General features: G+C 37.1%; 1 protein-coding gene across 1 annotated transcript in view; it reads left to right on the top strand.

Moving 5' to 3' along the window:
• The window catches only part of CPE (carboxypeptidase E), a 56,973-nt gene that overhangs the window by 21,337 nt on the left and 17,432 nt on the right, over nucleotides 1-18,204 (top strand). Inside the window, exon 2 of the mRNA XM_051789598.1 lies at nucleotides 16,284-16,480. Within this exon, the coding sequence (XP_051645558.1) occupies nucleotides 16,284-16,480 (197 nt within the window). The remainder of the gene's footprint in view (nucleotides 1-16,283; nucleotides 16,481-18,204) is intronic.

Raw genomic sequence — 18,204 nt, 5'->3', positions numbered from 1 at the left:
AGTGAATTATTTGTGGGATGCACATCTGTGTTACATGGTGCTCATTAGAACAGTAGTGGCTGCTTCTGTGGTTTGCTGCCACCCACATTTGTCTGTCCATATCTTTTTGTCTGTTATTCCTTTATAATTAGTTGCAGTCAAATCTAGGAGTGATAGAGGAATCCCATACCACAGAACTGCAAGAGTAAACCCACCAAACTAAATCATAAAAAAAGTCCAGCACAGAAAACTTTTTAAGAGCAAAATTGTCTTCCTGTATGAAATAGTACAGCTAGCACCACATGTAATGGAAAAAAGAAATGGAAAAAAAATGGAAAATGTTACTTATCTAGGTCTTAACACATACTTCTTTCATATGTGCTTATACATTTGAAGTGTTGAGGTTTTACACTTTCAGACATCTGGGCCCTCCTTTTATTAAAAAGTGGGTATTGAAGTTAGAATAAATACACAAATAAATAAATCACTGTTGTGAACCAGTAGGGTGATCTTTATGGCAGCTCTTTAAACTTATTTCAGGCTACTTTTCTGCTCACTATCAGAAATGTGTTTAAGTGCGGTATTGAATTGTAGTGTGATTACTTCAGACAATAATCTGTCTTCAGTTTGTAGGCAGTTTGGCACAGGATTTGGAGTAACGAGGTTTGACACTGTTTTGTCAAATCTCAGATCGGCTAAAACATTTTATATTCTGTAGAATGTTATTTTTTTAATGAATTAATGTTTCCAGCCCTTCACAAAAGCTAGAAGTGCTTTTTGAGTTTGCAGGCTCAAAGAGGAATCATAACATTCTGATTTTCGTATTAGCAAAGGTGTGAATACGAACTGTCACAATACATTTGAATATCGGCATTTACTCTCTTATTGATAAATTTAACAGCCAGATTCACTTTAAAAATGAAATTGTTTTGGTGTGGACCATTGCCTTTGACAGTTGCTTGAATGTTGGCTCTCCAGGATGCTTGCAGTCTCCTAACTCACTCACTTGTGGGAAAAAGAAACTTTGTCTAGTTCTAGATAGGATTTCCACTTTGTAAGAGAAATAGAGTTGAGGGAAAAGGCCTACAGACTCTGTGGGAGGAGAGTATTTCAATCCATATAAGCCACAGTGAGCAACTGTGAAGAACAAATCTGCTTTTTTCTGCTGATGGTACTATGTTGTCAAGCTGCAGAATTTCACCTGTTTGTGATTGTTGCCTTTCTTAGGCTCCTCTGGGGCATGACAGCTAATTCAGGCACTCTATAGTGTCACACTTTGAGTGTGCCCCTTTAAGCAGCGTGGCCATTCCTGACTCAACCAGCCACATCCTGAAACCTTGGTTCAGGTCTGGAGCTGAGCTGTGAAAGGCAGTGCAGACACCTCTTTCATGCTCTTGTGTCTCCCTTTTTATCCCCAAGACAGAGTGCTTCTGTAGAACTGGAAGATGTTTTGCAGATTATAAATAAAAGAAGAAGCAAAAGAAGATGGCAATGAGAAACCTACATCAACTGACATATGAGTATCGAGTAGCTCAGTGCAAGGAATTGTTATAGAGGTCAAAGTGATAAAGAAAAATTTACTGGAAGGTTCATCAGATGAGGGACAAAGGCTGTCAGGAGTTAGTTATTTAAAAATAAACAGGTAAACATAGAAGGATGCTTTAGAGCAAAATCTGGCAGGAGGAGAATACAAAATTTCCATGTAGACCTTGGCAGCTTCTTTGGCTTCTTCACTTAACCGATTAAAAAAATAGCTGTCTTTCACTCTTTTATGTTGAGATTTAGACTGTTCATGGGATTTAAGTGAACCTACACATGGAGGGCATAATGAAATTGCAGTCTCTTCCCTAGTTTTGTATAATTTACCTGAAAGGTATTATATTCACTAGGTGTGACATTGTTTTCATAAAACTTGTGTTTTCCTTTGTAGGTGGATTTGTGTGAGTGTAATCCCAATTCAGCAATCCTAAAATAAAAGCATAAGATAGCACATTTCCTTCCTTCTTTTAAATAGAAACATCTATCTGTAAAGCCCAGTGATAAGCAAATAGCAGCTGAACATCACACATCATCCTGCTTTCTCTCATGCACATTAATGCGATACTGAAATCACATCTGTTAGGATATTTCGGTAGTGAAAAATCCATGAAGAAAGTGCTCTGCAGTACAACTGACAAGACTTTCAAGAATGTTATAATACTCTTAAATTTATTTTTTTTTATTGGAACCATAGTAGCAATATGCTCAGGAAAAAATACAATGTAATAAGTAGTGTTACGTATTTTTTTTTCTCTACCGGTATTCACTTGCTTTTATAATAACCCTACAGTGAACTGATTTTCATTTTGTTCAGTCTTGCTTTTCTTACATTATTCTGTCTGGTTCTTCATTTTGAACTGTCCCTGAAGAAAAAATGTAGTCATATTCTGTTGTCTACTTGAAGTGAATGTTGCTTATTCTGCTTAGTTCGGACATTTCTTTGATTCCAAAGGCTTGTAGCATCATTTAGGATTGGTACTCAATATTGTTGCTGTTGAAACATTAACAGACGAAATATTAGTAAATGCTAAAACCTCAGAGTAAGGTTAATTAAAATACTAATTTATACTTCTGAGCCAATAATGATCACTTCTGTTGTCCAGTGAGCAAATTTTCAAACCACCTTTCTTGCACTTGCTCTTGTGACATCTTTGATAGCAAACAACTTCCCCACAACAGTGTCAGAGGCAATGATTGATATCCTTCCTCAGATCTCTCCTTAAATATTTACTTTTGTCACAACAGTTCTTAAAGATAAGGGAGAAAAAGGGGTTAAGGAGATCTTTGTTAAGATCATTGCCTGCCCTGTGCTTGCCATATGCTTCTATTCTCTTTTCTTCTCTTGCTTAGATAGCAAATGCTCTGAGAGCAGGTACAGTCTTTGTTCCGTGGTGGCAGACTGGTGTCTGTCCTATCATGGAGGCTGTTACAGGCTTCCTGATAGTAGTATTAATGCTTATATGGGAAGTCTTGCACTAATGGAGTGGCAGCTTAAAGTAAATCATGGGTAAGATCCCAGGATTGCTTTCTGCACTCTGACTATCCCTTATAATCGTTTGTGTACTTGTTGGGAAGGAGGGTCTGTCAACTCTGACTGATGTGTTGGGTTTTTGGCAAGGCTTTTTTTGGTTTTTTTTTTGGTTTTGTTTTTTTTTTTTTAATGCCCATTGTTTAGTGATCAGTACAGTAAACTGTATAGATTTTTCATATTTCTGTATAACACTCGAGCCACTCACCATTGACAAACAATTTAAAATAGGAGCCTTTCTTTTTCTGTGAAAAAATGTTATGCTCAGACTATTTTTGCCTGGTTGAAAGAGCTGTAAGCCAAAGCATGAAATGCTCATAGCAGGCGTGTATAATACATAGCTCAGAAAGCCTGATAATGTCTGGTTTCCTATGTTACACAGTGTTATGTTTTAGTTTAATAGTTTATAAATTATGCAGCCGTGACAGAACAACATCTCGATGGAAGTCTGGGAGCTGTTCCTAGTCAGGAAACTCTTACAGTTCCTGAATTTATCTCTTGGATTTTTTTTTTCTTCTTACCACAAAACGTTTAGGTTTACCCTTCTATCCTGCTTCCTTTGTTGATTATTTAGATCTAATGGGGCCTTCTGAATAGTGCAAGATGTGCTAACAGCATTGTTCCCAATGTGAAATGTTTTATGAGCATACCTTGGTTTTGAGTTTGTCGCTTTTGGGATTAAATACTAGACTACCGTGTCCAGTGGGCTACATAAAGCTTACCCTGAGATCCTGGAATGCATTTGTTCCCAGCATAGCCTCATTGCTAAGGACTGCTTTAATTTCCCTCTGTAAAAAAAGTGTAACTCTCTAACATTAAAGAGTTTGAAATAGTTGTCTTACCATAGGATAGTATAATATAGATGCAATTTTACTGTCTGTCTTCCTTTTTAAGCAAAATAAGAGATAAGAGGCTTAATGTTGTACTAACCTTGGTGTCCAGCCTGTGGTTGGTTACCAGGTGAAGTCTGCCCAGCAGACAGTTAATCACCAACACCCCACTACAACCATGTGCCCAACACTGATACTTTATGTGCACTTTTTATAGTAGCTTTTCAAATAGTGTCAGGATTCTAAATTTCACACTACAAGATGGAGTTGTCAAGCCTTTTTGAATCTGTTGGTTCATATCTGGTTTGAAGAGTAGGCCTCAGGGAAAATGAGCCACCTGGAGAATTTTAGTATGAAAAAATTATTTTTTCTGGGTTAACACAAGTACAAAGAAAATATCTTTGGAAAAAATTGTCTTATTAGGGCCTGTATTTTTTTATCCTCAGATAAATTATAAGTATGTGAAAAGACTTGCTTAAAAAAAAGTTTGTTAAATGTGGATAGAACCCAAATATAGAAAAATTACATCCAGAAAGAAACTTCTCAGAAATAAAGACTTGATGGAGAATTTACACAAGTCAGTGGAAAGTCTCCTCTGAAAGTTGCTTTTGCTTGAGTCTGTAATGCCTCATTCTAGCAAACTCGTGAACATGTGCTTGACTTGATACTTCAGACTAACCCCTCTGACACTAATATGCTGAAGGTAAGTACATGTTTAATGGTTCAAGTCCTACATAAAGGGAAAAGAAGAAAAACTGAGCTCTAAAGGCAATTTCAGTGGTAGTTTTTGCTGCTAGTGAAGTTAAAAGGGAAAATGTCTTTATTGTATACATACAAAAGTCTTTATGGTTAGAAGAGCAGCTCAAATATCAGTGGGTTGTTTGGGGAGAAAAGTATAGTTCCTTCCTGCTGGGTTAGTAGCATGGCTTCGTGAGTTATGTGGGCTGACTGCTCTTTACCAAATTTGTTGCCTTTTATTAGGTGCGGTTTTTAATGGACAGTGTGGTAATCTTCAGTCCCTTTGCTTTCCCATTTCCATGTTCCTAAAATCTGAACACAATTTTTTAGATTAGTTATGGTTTGTAACTATTTCTTTTTTCTGTATGGTTCAGCAGACTGCTGGGAAAAATACACTGAAAGATGTTTTTGGCAGTTGTGACACTGTGATCATAAAAGTTAAAACTAGGATGAAAGAAAAAGTTAAGTACATATAAAAAAAAGTAGAAAATGTGGCAAAGAGTGGTTAGCTAATATTTTATGCAACAATCTAAGCAGCTTTAAGTTTGTCTTTTAATGCAAATATATAATCATTTCATAAAAAGCTTTTTCTTTCAGATTATTCGATTAAATAAGAATGAACTACTGAATTGTAAGGTGTAACAGGGTTAATAAAGATGGGGAATACTGGGTCACCTCCCAAAAAGTTCAGTTTCTCTCTCTCCCTTGAAGTCATGTGGTTTTGATTTTGTTTGTGAACTGTGCCAAATCTGTCTTTTCTTATGATTTTGAGTATCTGCAAATGCAATTTCTTTAGTTAAAATTAGAAGCATGCTTTAGATCTAAGAAGATGTTAGCAAAAAGTAACAAATGAAAATCATTTTCATGACCTGAGGATGACCTCCTCGGTGCCTGAGTCTCTCAATGAGGGACGTTTGTGCTTTTCTGTAAGATGTACCTGTCCACATACATACTCAATGGTAAAGAAATACTTGTATACAGTTAGAAAAGATTTTGCATCCACATTACTCAGTACTATTCCTCTTGTTTGTTGAATTACTATTCTTGAATTAAGAGCTCGACAGATGCATAGTGGATCAGGCACCAACCACATCATCTTCCTATTCAATAGGCATTATTATTTCCTATGTTCCATTTTTTCTTCATTAGAGAAGTTTTTCTTCGCAAAATATCCCAAATACCTTGAAGCTCCAAGTGAGAATATTGCTGTAGGTTTTCTCAGGAGGTACCTTTTGGCTGAGTTATGCTCTCTTCTGCAGGCTGGCTAGTTAGCTACTTCACGAGGTCTCTGACCATGAAGAATGATAGTATGTATGAGAAAAATTTCATGAACCTCAGAATATTTTGAATAAATAAAGGTACAAAATGCATAAATCCAGCTTTTAAAAAAGTGCCAGACTTTATTATACCTCTTCATTATACCTTGCTAGCCCTCTATACCTGCATAAAGTTGAAATAAAATGCAATAAATCTGGAAGGTAGGGTGTGGTTTTCTTCTTGGTTTCAGTGCTTTAATATTGGTCTGAATTACAGAAGTGTGGCAACATATTTCAGCTCCTAGTGTTTTATTACACTTACTAAAAAATATAAATGACTACACAGGAATCATGGTGCAAATGCTCAGACTGATGCCAGATACTTCTGATAGCAGTAAAAAAAGTCCCTTGGACTTTTATTAGTGCAGGTATTTGTCCTTGGATAAGATGTACATTTTCACTCATATGATGTTTTCTCCCAAATTGTCAGAAAAGAGCTTGTCTGATGTACTGCTAGTGCCATAAAAGAGAAAGAAAGTTTCAAGTGAGATGAAAGGGACAACAAAAGATGTATTTGCTGTAGTTTTTTGTATTGCTCAGAGGAAACAGTAATTAGACAGTGCTAGGAATTAATCCTTGATTTCTGACCCTGCTGGTATGGCCCTTTAATGTGCTTGGCATATTGGAGGCATAATGGATGTAGTGATATAACATGGCTATTATTTGCCCTTTGTGAGGAATGTGCCTTGTTACTTTGAACTAGCCTTTCTGCTTGCACTTAGAATAAACTCTAGGTAGGTTCATTTTATACCAAATTGCACATAGGTCTATTGTCATACGTGGAGCTCATTAAAAATATGAAATTGCTCAGCTTCCATTTGACTTTCTGCCCTTACAGGTGCTGTTCAAGGTCAGGATTGCACTTTCTGTTGTTCTTGACTGAGACCATATCCTTTCTCTAAATGCAGAACTGTCTTACTACTCTTTGGAGGAAAAACCCAGTGGAAGCTCTGAGAAAAGCTGAGAAGATACCAACCATTACATTTGTTCCCTATATAAGAAAAAAAATCTGTCTTTTTTTAGGACACTAGGATGTATGCTTTTGGGCAGACCTAAAAGCCATTACAGATTTTTTTGTTAACCATTTATTTCTATCTTATGAAGGGTGTTCTGTGTCTTGCAGCTAATACAGCTGTGCTGTGGTTTGCAGTGTCAGGGTCAGTGTCCATATGGGATTTTTTGTCTGGAGTTTCCTCATTTAAAGGCAAAACATCTTTTGAAAGCCTTATGGATACTCTCCCATCTGCTATTGAGACAAAGAATTTGTCTGGTTCAGTTATCTCCATCATTATTCTTGAGTCAGCAAGCTGTTATGATTCACTTCTTCCTCTTACGCATGAAGCTTGATTTTATTAGCCTCTGCACCAGTTTAGCTTCCTCTCCCTATACTGTGTTGCTAGGAATAATAATCATCTCTTTTTTTTCTTTTTAATCTGTAAGGTGGTATGGGGAGCATTTTCTAAAGGGTATCTCTATTTCAAATATATGTGACTGTAAAGAGATAGACCTCCTCCAAGCATCCAGGTCTGCATTTCTACCTAAGCCAACTACAAATAAGTCATTAAGGTACAACACCAATTTTTATTTAGAATTTTATATACCATTGAAAAATTCTGAAACCAGTGTTGCAATTTGGATATGTAGTGTTGGTCTACCGATCTTGATCACTGTCTACCCATTTAACCTTTATTTTCTTCTATTTCATACTGACCTGATTTAACCATTGCAATCTCAAGAACAAGTACAGTTGAGATTTACTGCTGGTTATCACATAGCATTAGTACCTTAAATGCACTTGAGAGACTTGAGAAAGCATTAGCTGCTAAAATCAGACTGGAGATGAAGTGCAGCAGAAGAACAGATTTCAGTAAGACACTTTTTAATCAGGGTTTCACAGGGTTTACCATGTTTTTAAGCCTGCAATGCAGCTGTATTTTTTCTGGGAAAACAAACAAACAATCAACAACCATCACCTGTCATCTAAAATGATGGAACTCTGCTGTTAAAAATAATTTGTACCAAAAGGGTGATAGTAAAATAATTTTTAAGAAAAAAAGAATCCACTTGAGTATCTGTTGGTTTCTGAGAATATTGACGTAAATCATGTTGGTTGTGTTCTGGCGTAAATGGTGTCCTCTGTTAGTCATCACAATATTCCATATTTTTTTTCCACAAAGGAGTAAATTAACTGCACAATTGCTTTTGCAGTTTGCCTTTGTCTTTCTTACTGTCATTTTTTTAAAAGGCCACTTTATAACACTTTCTGTAAACTCTATGACCAATAATCACAGAAGCTAAGCTCAATAAATATTAGGGCTCATCAAGCAGGGAGAGCTATATAAATATGCCAGTGCAAAACAAACTCTTATTCTGTAACCTGCTGTCTACACTATGGACTTGATACAGATGTTCGTTTATGGGGAGATTTTAACCCTTTCCATCTGTTAGCAATGACCAGTGCACTTCAGCATCATCTGTGTGAATCACAGATCTGCAGCCCACACGTTTTTTCACACAGTGTCAGATTGTGACAAAATATTAGTGGAATAAAAGAATTTTCCAGTTACCAATAAAGAAGGAACATCCAGTACGAGTAGCCTTGGTGGAGTAACAAGTACCACTGCAATGCCTCAGAAAGGCTCCTGGAAATCAAAGGGAGGAAGTGTGAAGGTTTACCACTAGTTATTCCTAGATCCTTAAGCACAAAAAGTATATTTCCCAAGGACCCAGAATGTCCTTGTGACACAAATTGTAATACTTTTCAGTCAGAAATAGCTCTCCTCTGTGGAGAGAACAATACAAAGAGTTTTGCTGGGTGAAGGCGAATTCCTTGAGTGTGCTTCCCTTGCACATGCCAGTACAGCCCAGGGCCCAAGGCAGTGAGCCACAAACGCTACCCAAGCTTGCTTTCCTGCTGAAACGTGGCCCTGCAGCGAGTTCTGGGGCTTGACACTACAGAGGAGGAGCCAGGAGCCCTGGCCTGACTTTACTTTCTCAGCCCTTTTCAGATTTGCTTTCTGCTGTGGGTACTGCTGCCCATCATTTCCAGCCTGGAAATTGCCACCACACAAGCTCATGTCTGTGCTTCTGTGCTTTTGGCCACCCATTTGGCAGAGGGAATCATAGAATGGTTTGAGTTTGAAGGGACTTAAAGGTCATGTAGTTCCACCCCTGCCATGTGGGCAAGGACATGTGGACACTCTGGTTCAGGTTGCTGAAAGCCCCATCCAACCTGGCTTTGAACACTTCTAGGGATGGGGCATCCCCACCTTCTCTGGCCAACTTGTTCCAGTGCCTCACCACCTGCACAGTAAAGAATTTCTTCCTGATATCTAATCTAAATCTACAAGCAGTGTTTAATCAGGCCTGTATAACTTACTGGAAAGGAATTATTTACATATTTTCATTGACTTTTTCTTTGTTTCCAGTAATAAGGGAGAGCCTTATTATTGTTTCTTCACCATATTCATCCAGCATTTCTACCCAGTTCTTTGATTTCAGAGTCTGGAATTTAGCTGTATTTTTTTTTTCCCCTTGATTTCTGTTTCTTTTCTTTTTGAAATGAGGATGTGTCTCCTGATGGCAGGAGGCGTTTGAACTAGTTAGCTTTGAAATTTTCTGTATATTTGTTACATGCAAAAGGAGTGAGCTAGTCGAACTCAGTCCTTTTGAAGTGTTCTGATGGCTGGCAAGTACTTTCATAGTTAAAGTGAAAAAGCTGATTCTAGAGTTTGCTGAAGAGAGAAAACTTGTTAAGCGAACTTGATGAGGAACCATCATAAATACATGTCTAAATTATGTATCAACTTTCTCTTAATCAGGTCTATTCTGCTGATGAATTGATGGATTGAAAAAAAAATAATCTTTGCTCTATTTGCCAACCAAAACTTGAAGGATATAGCGAGTGCTTTTGAAATGAAAATTCACTTGGTCATACACTGTTATAAATGGAAAATTCTCCTCTCCTACTGAGTACAGTGGAAGACATGAATTGAATCTCTTACATCCCACATCCAGCACTGCCAGTGTCATTTACAAAGAATCTCAGGGTACATTTTTTCCAAGCAGTGAGACCAAAAACTGGTAGGTAAAAACCCCCTGTCTCCTACTGTGCCACAGACTGGTAAGGGTGGTTCACAGATTGGTAAGGGTGAAAAGCAATTTCACGTTTGTTTTCTTAGGAACCTCATCTTCAATGCTGAGCTAACAATACTTGCTGCTGTAACACTGTAACAAATTCTGTAAATGCAAAGTCCTATTCAGTTTTCTGAGGGCATGAAAAATGCAATTTATTGTAAAACTAATTTGGTTAACCCATTTGTATATACAGATGGTTATTTGTTGCTTCTAAAATTCTGATGATTTTTAAAATTTGCTTTGAACTTGAGAGGGCTTTTTAACACATTTACATAAGATGAGGGTTTTATGCATATCATATTTCCATGTTTCTTATTAAGTTAAAATGTTTTGATTAAATAAGTAAACTTGTTTTGCTTTACAAGAGATTTGTTATGATTTAAAGAATCATCACCACCTGTATTGGATAAAACCATCAGTTTGTGCACAGTAACACCAGTCTAGTAGGCAAAAATTGTTGTACTCTGTGGTAAGGCAGGTGGGCTTTTCCCAAAATGCTGGATACAGTGCTACACTGTGCAACACTTCAGTGTAAGCGCAGTATGTTGTGGAAAGATCACAGGGATGTGCCAGCAAAGAGCTGTAGGTGGGAACTGCAGGAACCGAGCAGATGCTTTGCCCGCTTCTTGTGGGAGGCTGTGCCAAGTCCTGTAGCTGCTGGGGTGAGAGTGGGCTGTTGGAAACCTGGAGAAAACACTGAGTCATGCAGAACCTTTCTGGTGGAAATAGCTGTCTTGGGCATGAGGTAATCTATCTGGAGAATTTAATTTCCAACGCAAAGTCACATAAGATCCTAGTTTGAGGCCCAACTGACAGACTTTGTACTCAGTAGAATGGAGATTGCATCTTAATTTGTACACATCAAGGCCAGGAGAAACAGCTGCTGTTTGTGAGCTTTCACTCCAAGTTTAATGCATTGTACAGAATTTGTTGTTAACTTTGATTTTAAGCAGTTGTGAAAATTTCCAGAAAGAGCTTGAAACTGCTCTTGAATCATAGCTGTTAAAAATTATGCCTTTTTTTTAAAACAAGAAGTTGCCAAAATATCCCTAATTTTCTTTTGTCTTGTTTTCTTCTCAGTGTATTTTCTAGCACTTAATGGCAAGAAAGTGAAATATTAGGTTTTTCAAAGGCCTTCAGTGTTGACCAGTTTCTGCTTTCATGTAAGCCACATGTGAAACTTCCAGTAGTTTCCCTTTCAACAAGGTTAGACCAATGCTACTATCTTAGTAGAAGTTGTCCTAAAATCATAGCAGGCCTCTACAGTGATTTAGAAACTAATACTGCATTGTAGCTCCCTCTTTCAATGCCATTTTCGTACAAATTGTGAAGATTTTGAGGCAGATTCAAGACATTTGGTTTACAGAGTGTCTAAAATCTAAATTTTCTAATTAGTTCACTTTCCTATCTCACATCCCCATGTATTTTCTTCTTTTCCTCTCTTTTTTCATATTCAGAGTAGAAACCCATTTTATAATCTTTGGTTTTCCATGTAGTTGAACTCCAGAGAATTTCTTTTTCTTTAAAATGCGAATAAAAATGTGGAGCATAAGAAAGTCTTCAATAACATTTAACGAATGAACTTCTTGCCAGCGAGGGTTCTGAGATTTTATATGCCATTTTTCTACAAGAGAACTTTACTGGTTGCTATATTAAAAATGACAAGCAACTGTAAATAATCAGAAACACGAAGTCTGTTATTTCAGGAATGTTGCAAGCTTTTCCATAAGAAATACAGGAAAGCAGAAGGACTTAATTTTTAAGGGTATTCGAGGCTGGTTTGCAAAACAGTTTATTAAGCACTTAAACTTCACAGTAGTTAATTGGTTTTGCCCCACATGGTTTGCACTTCCATGAGTGAAATATTGTGCAGTAACGCTAACTGATTGACATTAGACCATGACTAGTGGCATGACATTACCTTAACTCATGATATATATAATTAGTATGTGCTAAAGTTTTCATCCCTACATTTTAGAAAATTACTCTTTACTGTACAAATACAGCCTGACCTGAAAATGGCAGTCGTTAGTCACAGATAATTGGATGACCTGTCTGGCATTAATGATGTGCATGCTGTTCCTAGGAAACTGTAGAAGAGCTTTGCTGACAGTAACTGCAGAAGCGAATGATGACATTCACCATGTTTGTCAGGCACCAGAAAAGCACGACATTTTAAAACACTTTTTTCCTCAATCGTTTGTCAGGTTGTAATGTAACACACAGTCAATTTAAGAGGGATGTAAAAGCTTTCTAAAAGCCATAATGATGTGATGGCTTAGGTTTCACCGGAGATACTAAGATATTTATAAACTTGATTGCTACATTTCATTTCTTATGTTAGTATCCACTGATTCATTCATTATCACAAACCTCTGTATCTGAGCTGAAATTAGGTGTAAGTATATATAATGTCATACATTGTTTGCAAGACTTACCTTTGCTGTTGTGAATGAGAGATTATTGTTTGTCAAGATATACTATCAGAAAATTAATAAAATTCATTCAAGAAGAATTTTGAATATTCACTCAATGTAAAAGCTCCTTTGTGTTTATTATATCTTGCACTGTGGGAATCCATCTAAACAATTTTACTTTTTTTTTTCCTTTTTTTTTTTTGTGAGGGTCAAATAGATGAGAAAAGCCGGTTATATTTCTTTAAACTTCTTCCTTAAAGCTACCTCCAGTTCTGCAGTGGAACAGAAGTTTTTCTACTTGTTTGAAACAACTGTTTAAAAATTCTTCATCAAATTGACTTTTACAGAGTCTTTTAATAAAAAAAAAAAACAATTCTATGAGGCAATTGCAGCTACAGAACCTTATGAAGGGTGATTGAGACCTGCATTAAATGGCTCATGAAGGATTAATGGGAAGAGCAGCTCTTCCTCTAGCTAAGTAGCATGCTGGCAACAGGTGACCCAGAGGCTGTTTTCTCCATGGGCTGGGCTGTTTTCCAGAGAAGGCTGAAACTTGTAGACATGGCATGGCAGGATATATTCTATGAATAGGCCAGAGAAGCCATAAAGTGTTAAGGCTGAATGACCTGATGGATGCCATCCTTGGCGTTTGAGGTATCTGTGTTAGCCCATGCAATAGTGGAGGAGGAGGAGGAGGTGGTGATGGTTTCTTTGGGTGCAGTAGTGGGTCTGGGATGCTGGTTGCATTCCAGAGTCATTCACTAAAACTCAGGCAGCTGAGCTTGCTTAACTCAGCCAACAGAGTGATGGGCATTTTACTGTTGGCCTCAGCAGTCTGCCCTTCGGTTCGGACTTCATTGCCATAGTGAAAGAGAGGATTAGGAAAGAGTTTAGGTAGGAGTGACTCAAAAAAAAAATAATAAAAAGAAGGTCCTCAGAAGGTACACCCTGAGTTGCAGTTTTTACTCTAACAAGGCAGACAGCAATGTAAATGCAAATTAAGGGCTTCGTTAACTGCAAAGATGTATCAGCAGATAGTAGCCTGTAGAAGCTCCCTCGGCTTTTTTTGGGCACTGTGGTGACAACTAATGACTTTGTCACCATTGTCTCCTTTTCCAGAATGGATTCCCTGATTTTCTTTGCTCATAATGGGTATGAACAAGTAGTGAGTGGACTGCTAATTCCCCCCCAGCTAGTTTGTGACAATAATTTGTTTTTGCTGAAATAAACAGTAAAAACTTGTTTTCCATGTGGCAGCTGCAAAATGTGGAAGTGAGACTTATTTTTCCCATTGTTCTGTTAGATGTGTTACACTGTTGAAATGACTGAGTTTTCCTAAGATTCTTAGATAAAGTATGAAATTTAATACCTACTCATATTGAGCAGAAAGCCAGTGTTTCTTTTGTTGCTGTGCCTAGAATTAAGAAAATGGGCAGGGCTGGGGGCTGGCAGAGAAGAGATCCCACAGATGTGGTCCAGGCAGCCTTGTTCTCTGTGGTCAGAGGATTGATAGGAAATGGGTTTCTTTCCTTCAGAGACAAGGATAAGAAAATGCCCAAGGGAGCTAAAATATAAACACAGGTTATGTTTTGAGGCAGGGCTGTTATTCAGCGCTCTATTATCTTTCCATTTTCATTCCTTTTGCATTTGCTTTTAGATTGTTTCTTCAACTCTTAGTGTGCTTGGAATTTGGAAACTTGGAGTTTTGCTGACACCTCATTGCCAAGAGGGTTCTTTGAATACTGGTTTCACACTTTGTGTTATGAGTAATGTAATTTTTCTTTATCTCTCTAAAAACGGTCAATGTTCTCTTTCACTAAAAATTGCTCTCTTGTTTTCCTGGCCAAGCCCTCTATGCCATAATGATTGGTATATTTGACTGTCCCTTATTAGTCTTCCTAAGGAAAATAGGGTTGATGTCTTCAATCATTTTTCATAGGAAACACTTTCCATATTTCCAGTGACTTGTTACCTCTTCCTGACCTCCTTGCTCATTGGGGATGGGTCATTACCACTGAAGATATGCTGTCATGAGGCTGTGCTCTTGGCTCACCATAGACCCTGTGTGACTGTTTTCATGAACCCTTCTAACACTGTTAACGATTCTTTGGGGAGGAGGCCAAGTAATACGGTATGGGAAGCATCTGTTTCTCTTTATTCACTTGAGCCAGGCCTGTAAAATTCAAGTGGGTGAGAAAAGTGGGTGATTAATGCATAGGTTGGGGAATCAGAAGAAATTCTTTCTCCCTCAGGCTTCCCTAGGGATGTTCTAGGGCACAAGTGGAAAATGCAACAGTGTTCATATTTATGGCAGTAACAGCGTTGCCTGTTAGCTTGCGAAACATTTTCCCCATAAGTAACATGCCAATATACATATGCATGTCTATCCTAAGTATATGTGATGCGCAGTGCTGTACATTTTATTATATAGTATCCATCTGTTTTCATGGGATCAAGTTGATTGTGTGGTCTGATTACTCTTGATGATTAAACCTCTTGCATTCCCTGGTATTAACAGATAGGAAGAAACAGTAAATAGGATGTCAATGCCAAAAGAGGAAATGGAGGGTTTTAGACACAGTAACTGCCTTGTGTCCATCAGATAGAATGAAACTGTTTCTCTGAAACCAGAAAACTTTTTAACCTGTCTAGCAAAAAAATTCAGGGATGAATCCGTATGTACAAACCCAATTTATCTGGAAGAAAAGGAAGTCATGGTATTAATAGCACTGTGTCTGCTAGCATCTAATCATTGGATTAAGGTTAACAAGTACAGACTGAAGGGTCGTAAGTGGATACGACTGCATGCTTGATTAGCAATTACTTAGGTCTTGTTTGTGTAACACTCTTCCTGGCTTGAATTTGCCCCTCTAATAGTGCTAAAGACTGTCACAGTGTGGCTGAAGGCTATTCAGAGCATATAATCAGCTGAATGTTTGATTAAAGCAGTTACAACACAACTAGATTTTAAAATAAGGATAAGGAAAAAGGGGCTTCAGCCCAGAAAGTATCATATTTTTCATTTTAGTTCCAGGACACTCCTTTTAATTTTATTCAGTCACTTACATGTATACTAAAACCTCTCCAGAGTTAGGGCCTAAAATGTAGTCTTTTAAAAGGTAAATACTTCACGGCTCTATAAGACATATCTTGTGTGATTTTTATGTCCATGGTCATGAGAATGAGACTTATGAGCAATTGGGAATATTGGATGGCTTTTTTATATAGATAATATACATTGAATACATATTACATATGAACTGAATATCCAAAACATATGCTGAGTAATATTTTTTGGATCACTATGATCAAGACCTGTTCACTGGTAATGGTTTTGTGAAAGAATTGCAGTTTAATGCCTGTGTATTGCAGTAAGCTTAACCTATTCTTGGAGGGATCATTAAAGATTAGAAGCTTTGTTAGTGTAAGTTTATATATTTAAAAACTGTCTAATCAAGACATACTTTTGCAGTATTGAGGCATCAATTGAATTAGATCTCAGTAGTTCATATTAAAGTAATAATGTTGACTTTGGTGCTTAGCATTTATTTTGGCACACTGTGTTGTCCTCTGATGGTCTTTCTCTGACTTTGGCAAACAGCTGAATATTAATTAGCATTTGTTACGCTAGAGTTTAGAAAAAGAACCTAAATCCACTTTTTTGAAGGAGGTTTGCTTCTGGGAATACTGTGCCCAGTTGTAGTAATAGTCATACCCACATCTCAGGTATGCTGTGTCATCCACTCTGTGGGTGATTTTTACACGTTGTTCTAAGACATGTTCTTGCTTTTTCTTGCAGGAGAACCAGAATTTAAATATGTTGGGAATATGCATGGGAATGAAGCTGTTGGAAGGGAATTACTCATCTTCTTGGCTCAGTACTTGTGTAATGAATACCAGAAAGGAAATGATACCATTATCAACTTGATCCATAGCACACGTATCCATATCATGCCATCTTTGAATCCAGATGGCTTTGAGAAGGCAGCATCCCAGGTTTGTAAGGCTATGTGTTTAAGAATATCAATATCTATTAGTCTCAGGATTATAATGACACTTGGACTGGAAGTTTTACAGATACACGTACTCTTGGTAGTGATTGTTGAATGCAACAACAAAACTGAAGTATTTCCTAATAGTACAGTAGGCTTGTTACATTTGATGGGGAGGATTTTATGCTTGACTTTTCAATGAATAGCCTTCTCTCTTGTGACTTTACTGTGTTTTAAAATATAATGATGTTTATGTTTCATGCGTATTCTTAGATGAAAGAATATTCATCTAAGTTCACTGACTGAACTGCTTCCTAAACAAGTAGCTTCTAGTGATACATGATGTTTCAGAAGTGTTAGAAAAGGGAAAGCTGATGTTTTCTTTAAGAATATTCTCATGTAAATGCACTTAAAAGAATTATTTACATTCATCAGAACTTGATCCCAAACCAACAAATTTTCAAGCCATCTTTTTTAATATGAATAACTTTGATTCTAAGTTTAAGCATGAGGCACTTTAATTAAAGTATTAGTCAAAAAAATTTAGTGTGCATTTTAGGGTGATGACTCAGTCAAGAAACACGTAATACATTAATGCATGACTAGCAAATGGCAGCCAAACAGCGACCCTGTTGTACAGATTCTGGTGTGTATTATGTTCAAAACCAAAATAAGAATTCTCTTGTTTACGAGGTGAATTTATTTTTTTAATTAATGTGAAAATGTTGAAATTTTCATGTGATTATTAATTTATTATTAAATAACCCAAACTTTATTAAGATCTTTATTAAGCTGGTTCTCATGAAGTCTTTAAAAAAAACACACAGCCCTCTTTTAATCTATATTTGGTCATATGTCTCCCTCTCGTGGCAGTGAAGCAAAAGCTGTCCTCAAATTGGTGCAGCATTTTACTGCTTTGAAATCTCTTTCTCTGTAGAGATTCTGTAATATTATTGGAAACTTTTGCTCTGTAGCCGAAGTACACCTACTTTTATATGTTGCCTTACAAGTTAAATATGATTTATAATACAATTTGTTTTAGTGCTGCTGTTATTCTAATTAAGAAGTATCTTGGTCATGTACACAGTGTATGACAGTAGATTCAATATACCTCAAGAACAAAACCAGTAACCAGACTAAGCCTGCTTTAAAGAGTACTGAAAAAAATACAGAGGCAAGCTACATAAAACTATGTGTTCTGAAGTCACTTCCTTAATGAAACCCCAAACTTATTTTAGAGAATCAGCTTAAAGAAAAGATTTTGCAAAAATTCTCATTGCATCTTTATTTGGTGCTACCATTTCAGTGAACAAAGTTAACAGGCAAAATAAAATAAAAGTTTCAAGTAAAGATTAGGGTCCTTCTTAAAGCCATTTAGAGGAACTTTTAAACAAGTGTGAACATTCCTCATGGCTGGTGGATAAATCTACAGCTGCTCTGAGTCTCACTAAAATGAGGTCTGTAATTCACAGTCACAGGCAGGAAACAAAGGGGAAAAGCCAAGTCCTGGGGAAGACACAGCTGGCACTGAAAAATCTGTACTTCTGGTAATTTTATCCATCCTTAGTCAAAGTGTGCCCTGATGAGAATAATCCTGTCCTGCAAGACCCTCAGTGAAACAGAGGTTGGTTTTGCTCCCAGAGAGGTCTAGGAAGAAATAGGGGTGACTCAGGTCTTGGTGCCTCAGAAGTTTGAGGCATGATCCCTTCTTATTCTCAAGCACGTGAG

This window comes from Manacus candei, unplaced genomic scaffold (assembly GCF_025592945.1).
Source record: "Manacus candei isolate 608988 ecotype Guabito, Panama unplaced genomic scaffold, ASM2559294v1 h1tg000028l, whole genome shotgun sequence".
In the NCBI taxonomy this organism is placed as follows: domain Eukaryota; kingdom Metazoa; phylum Chordata; class Aves; order Passeriformes; family Pipridae; genus Manacus; species Manacus candei.
This window is presented reverse-complemented; position numbering and strand designations above follow the sequence as displayed.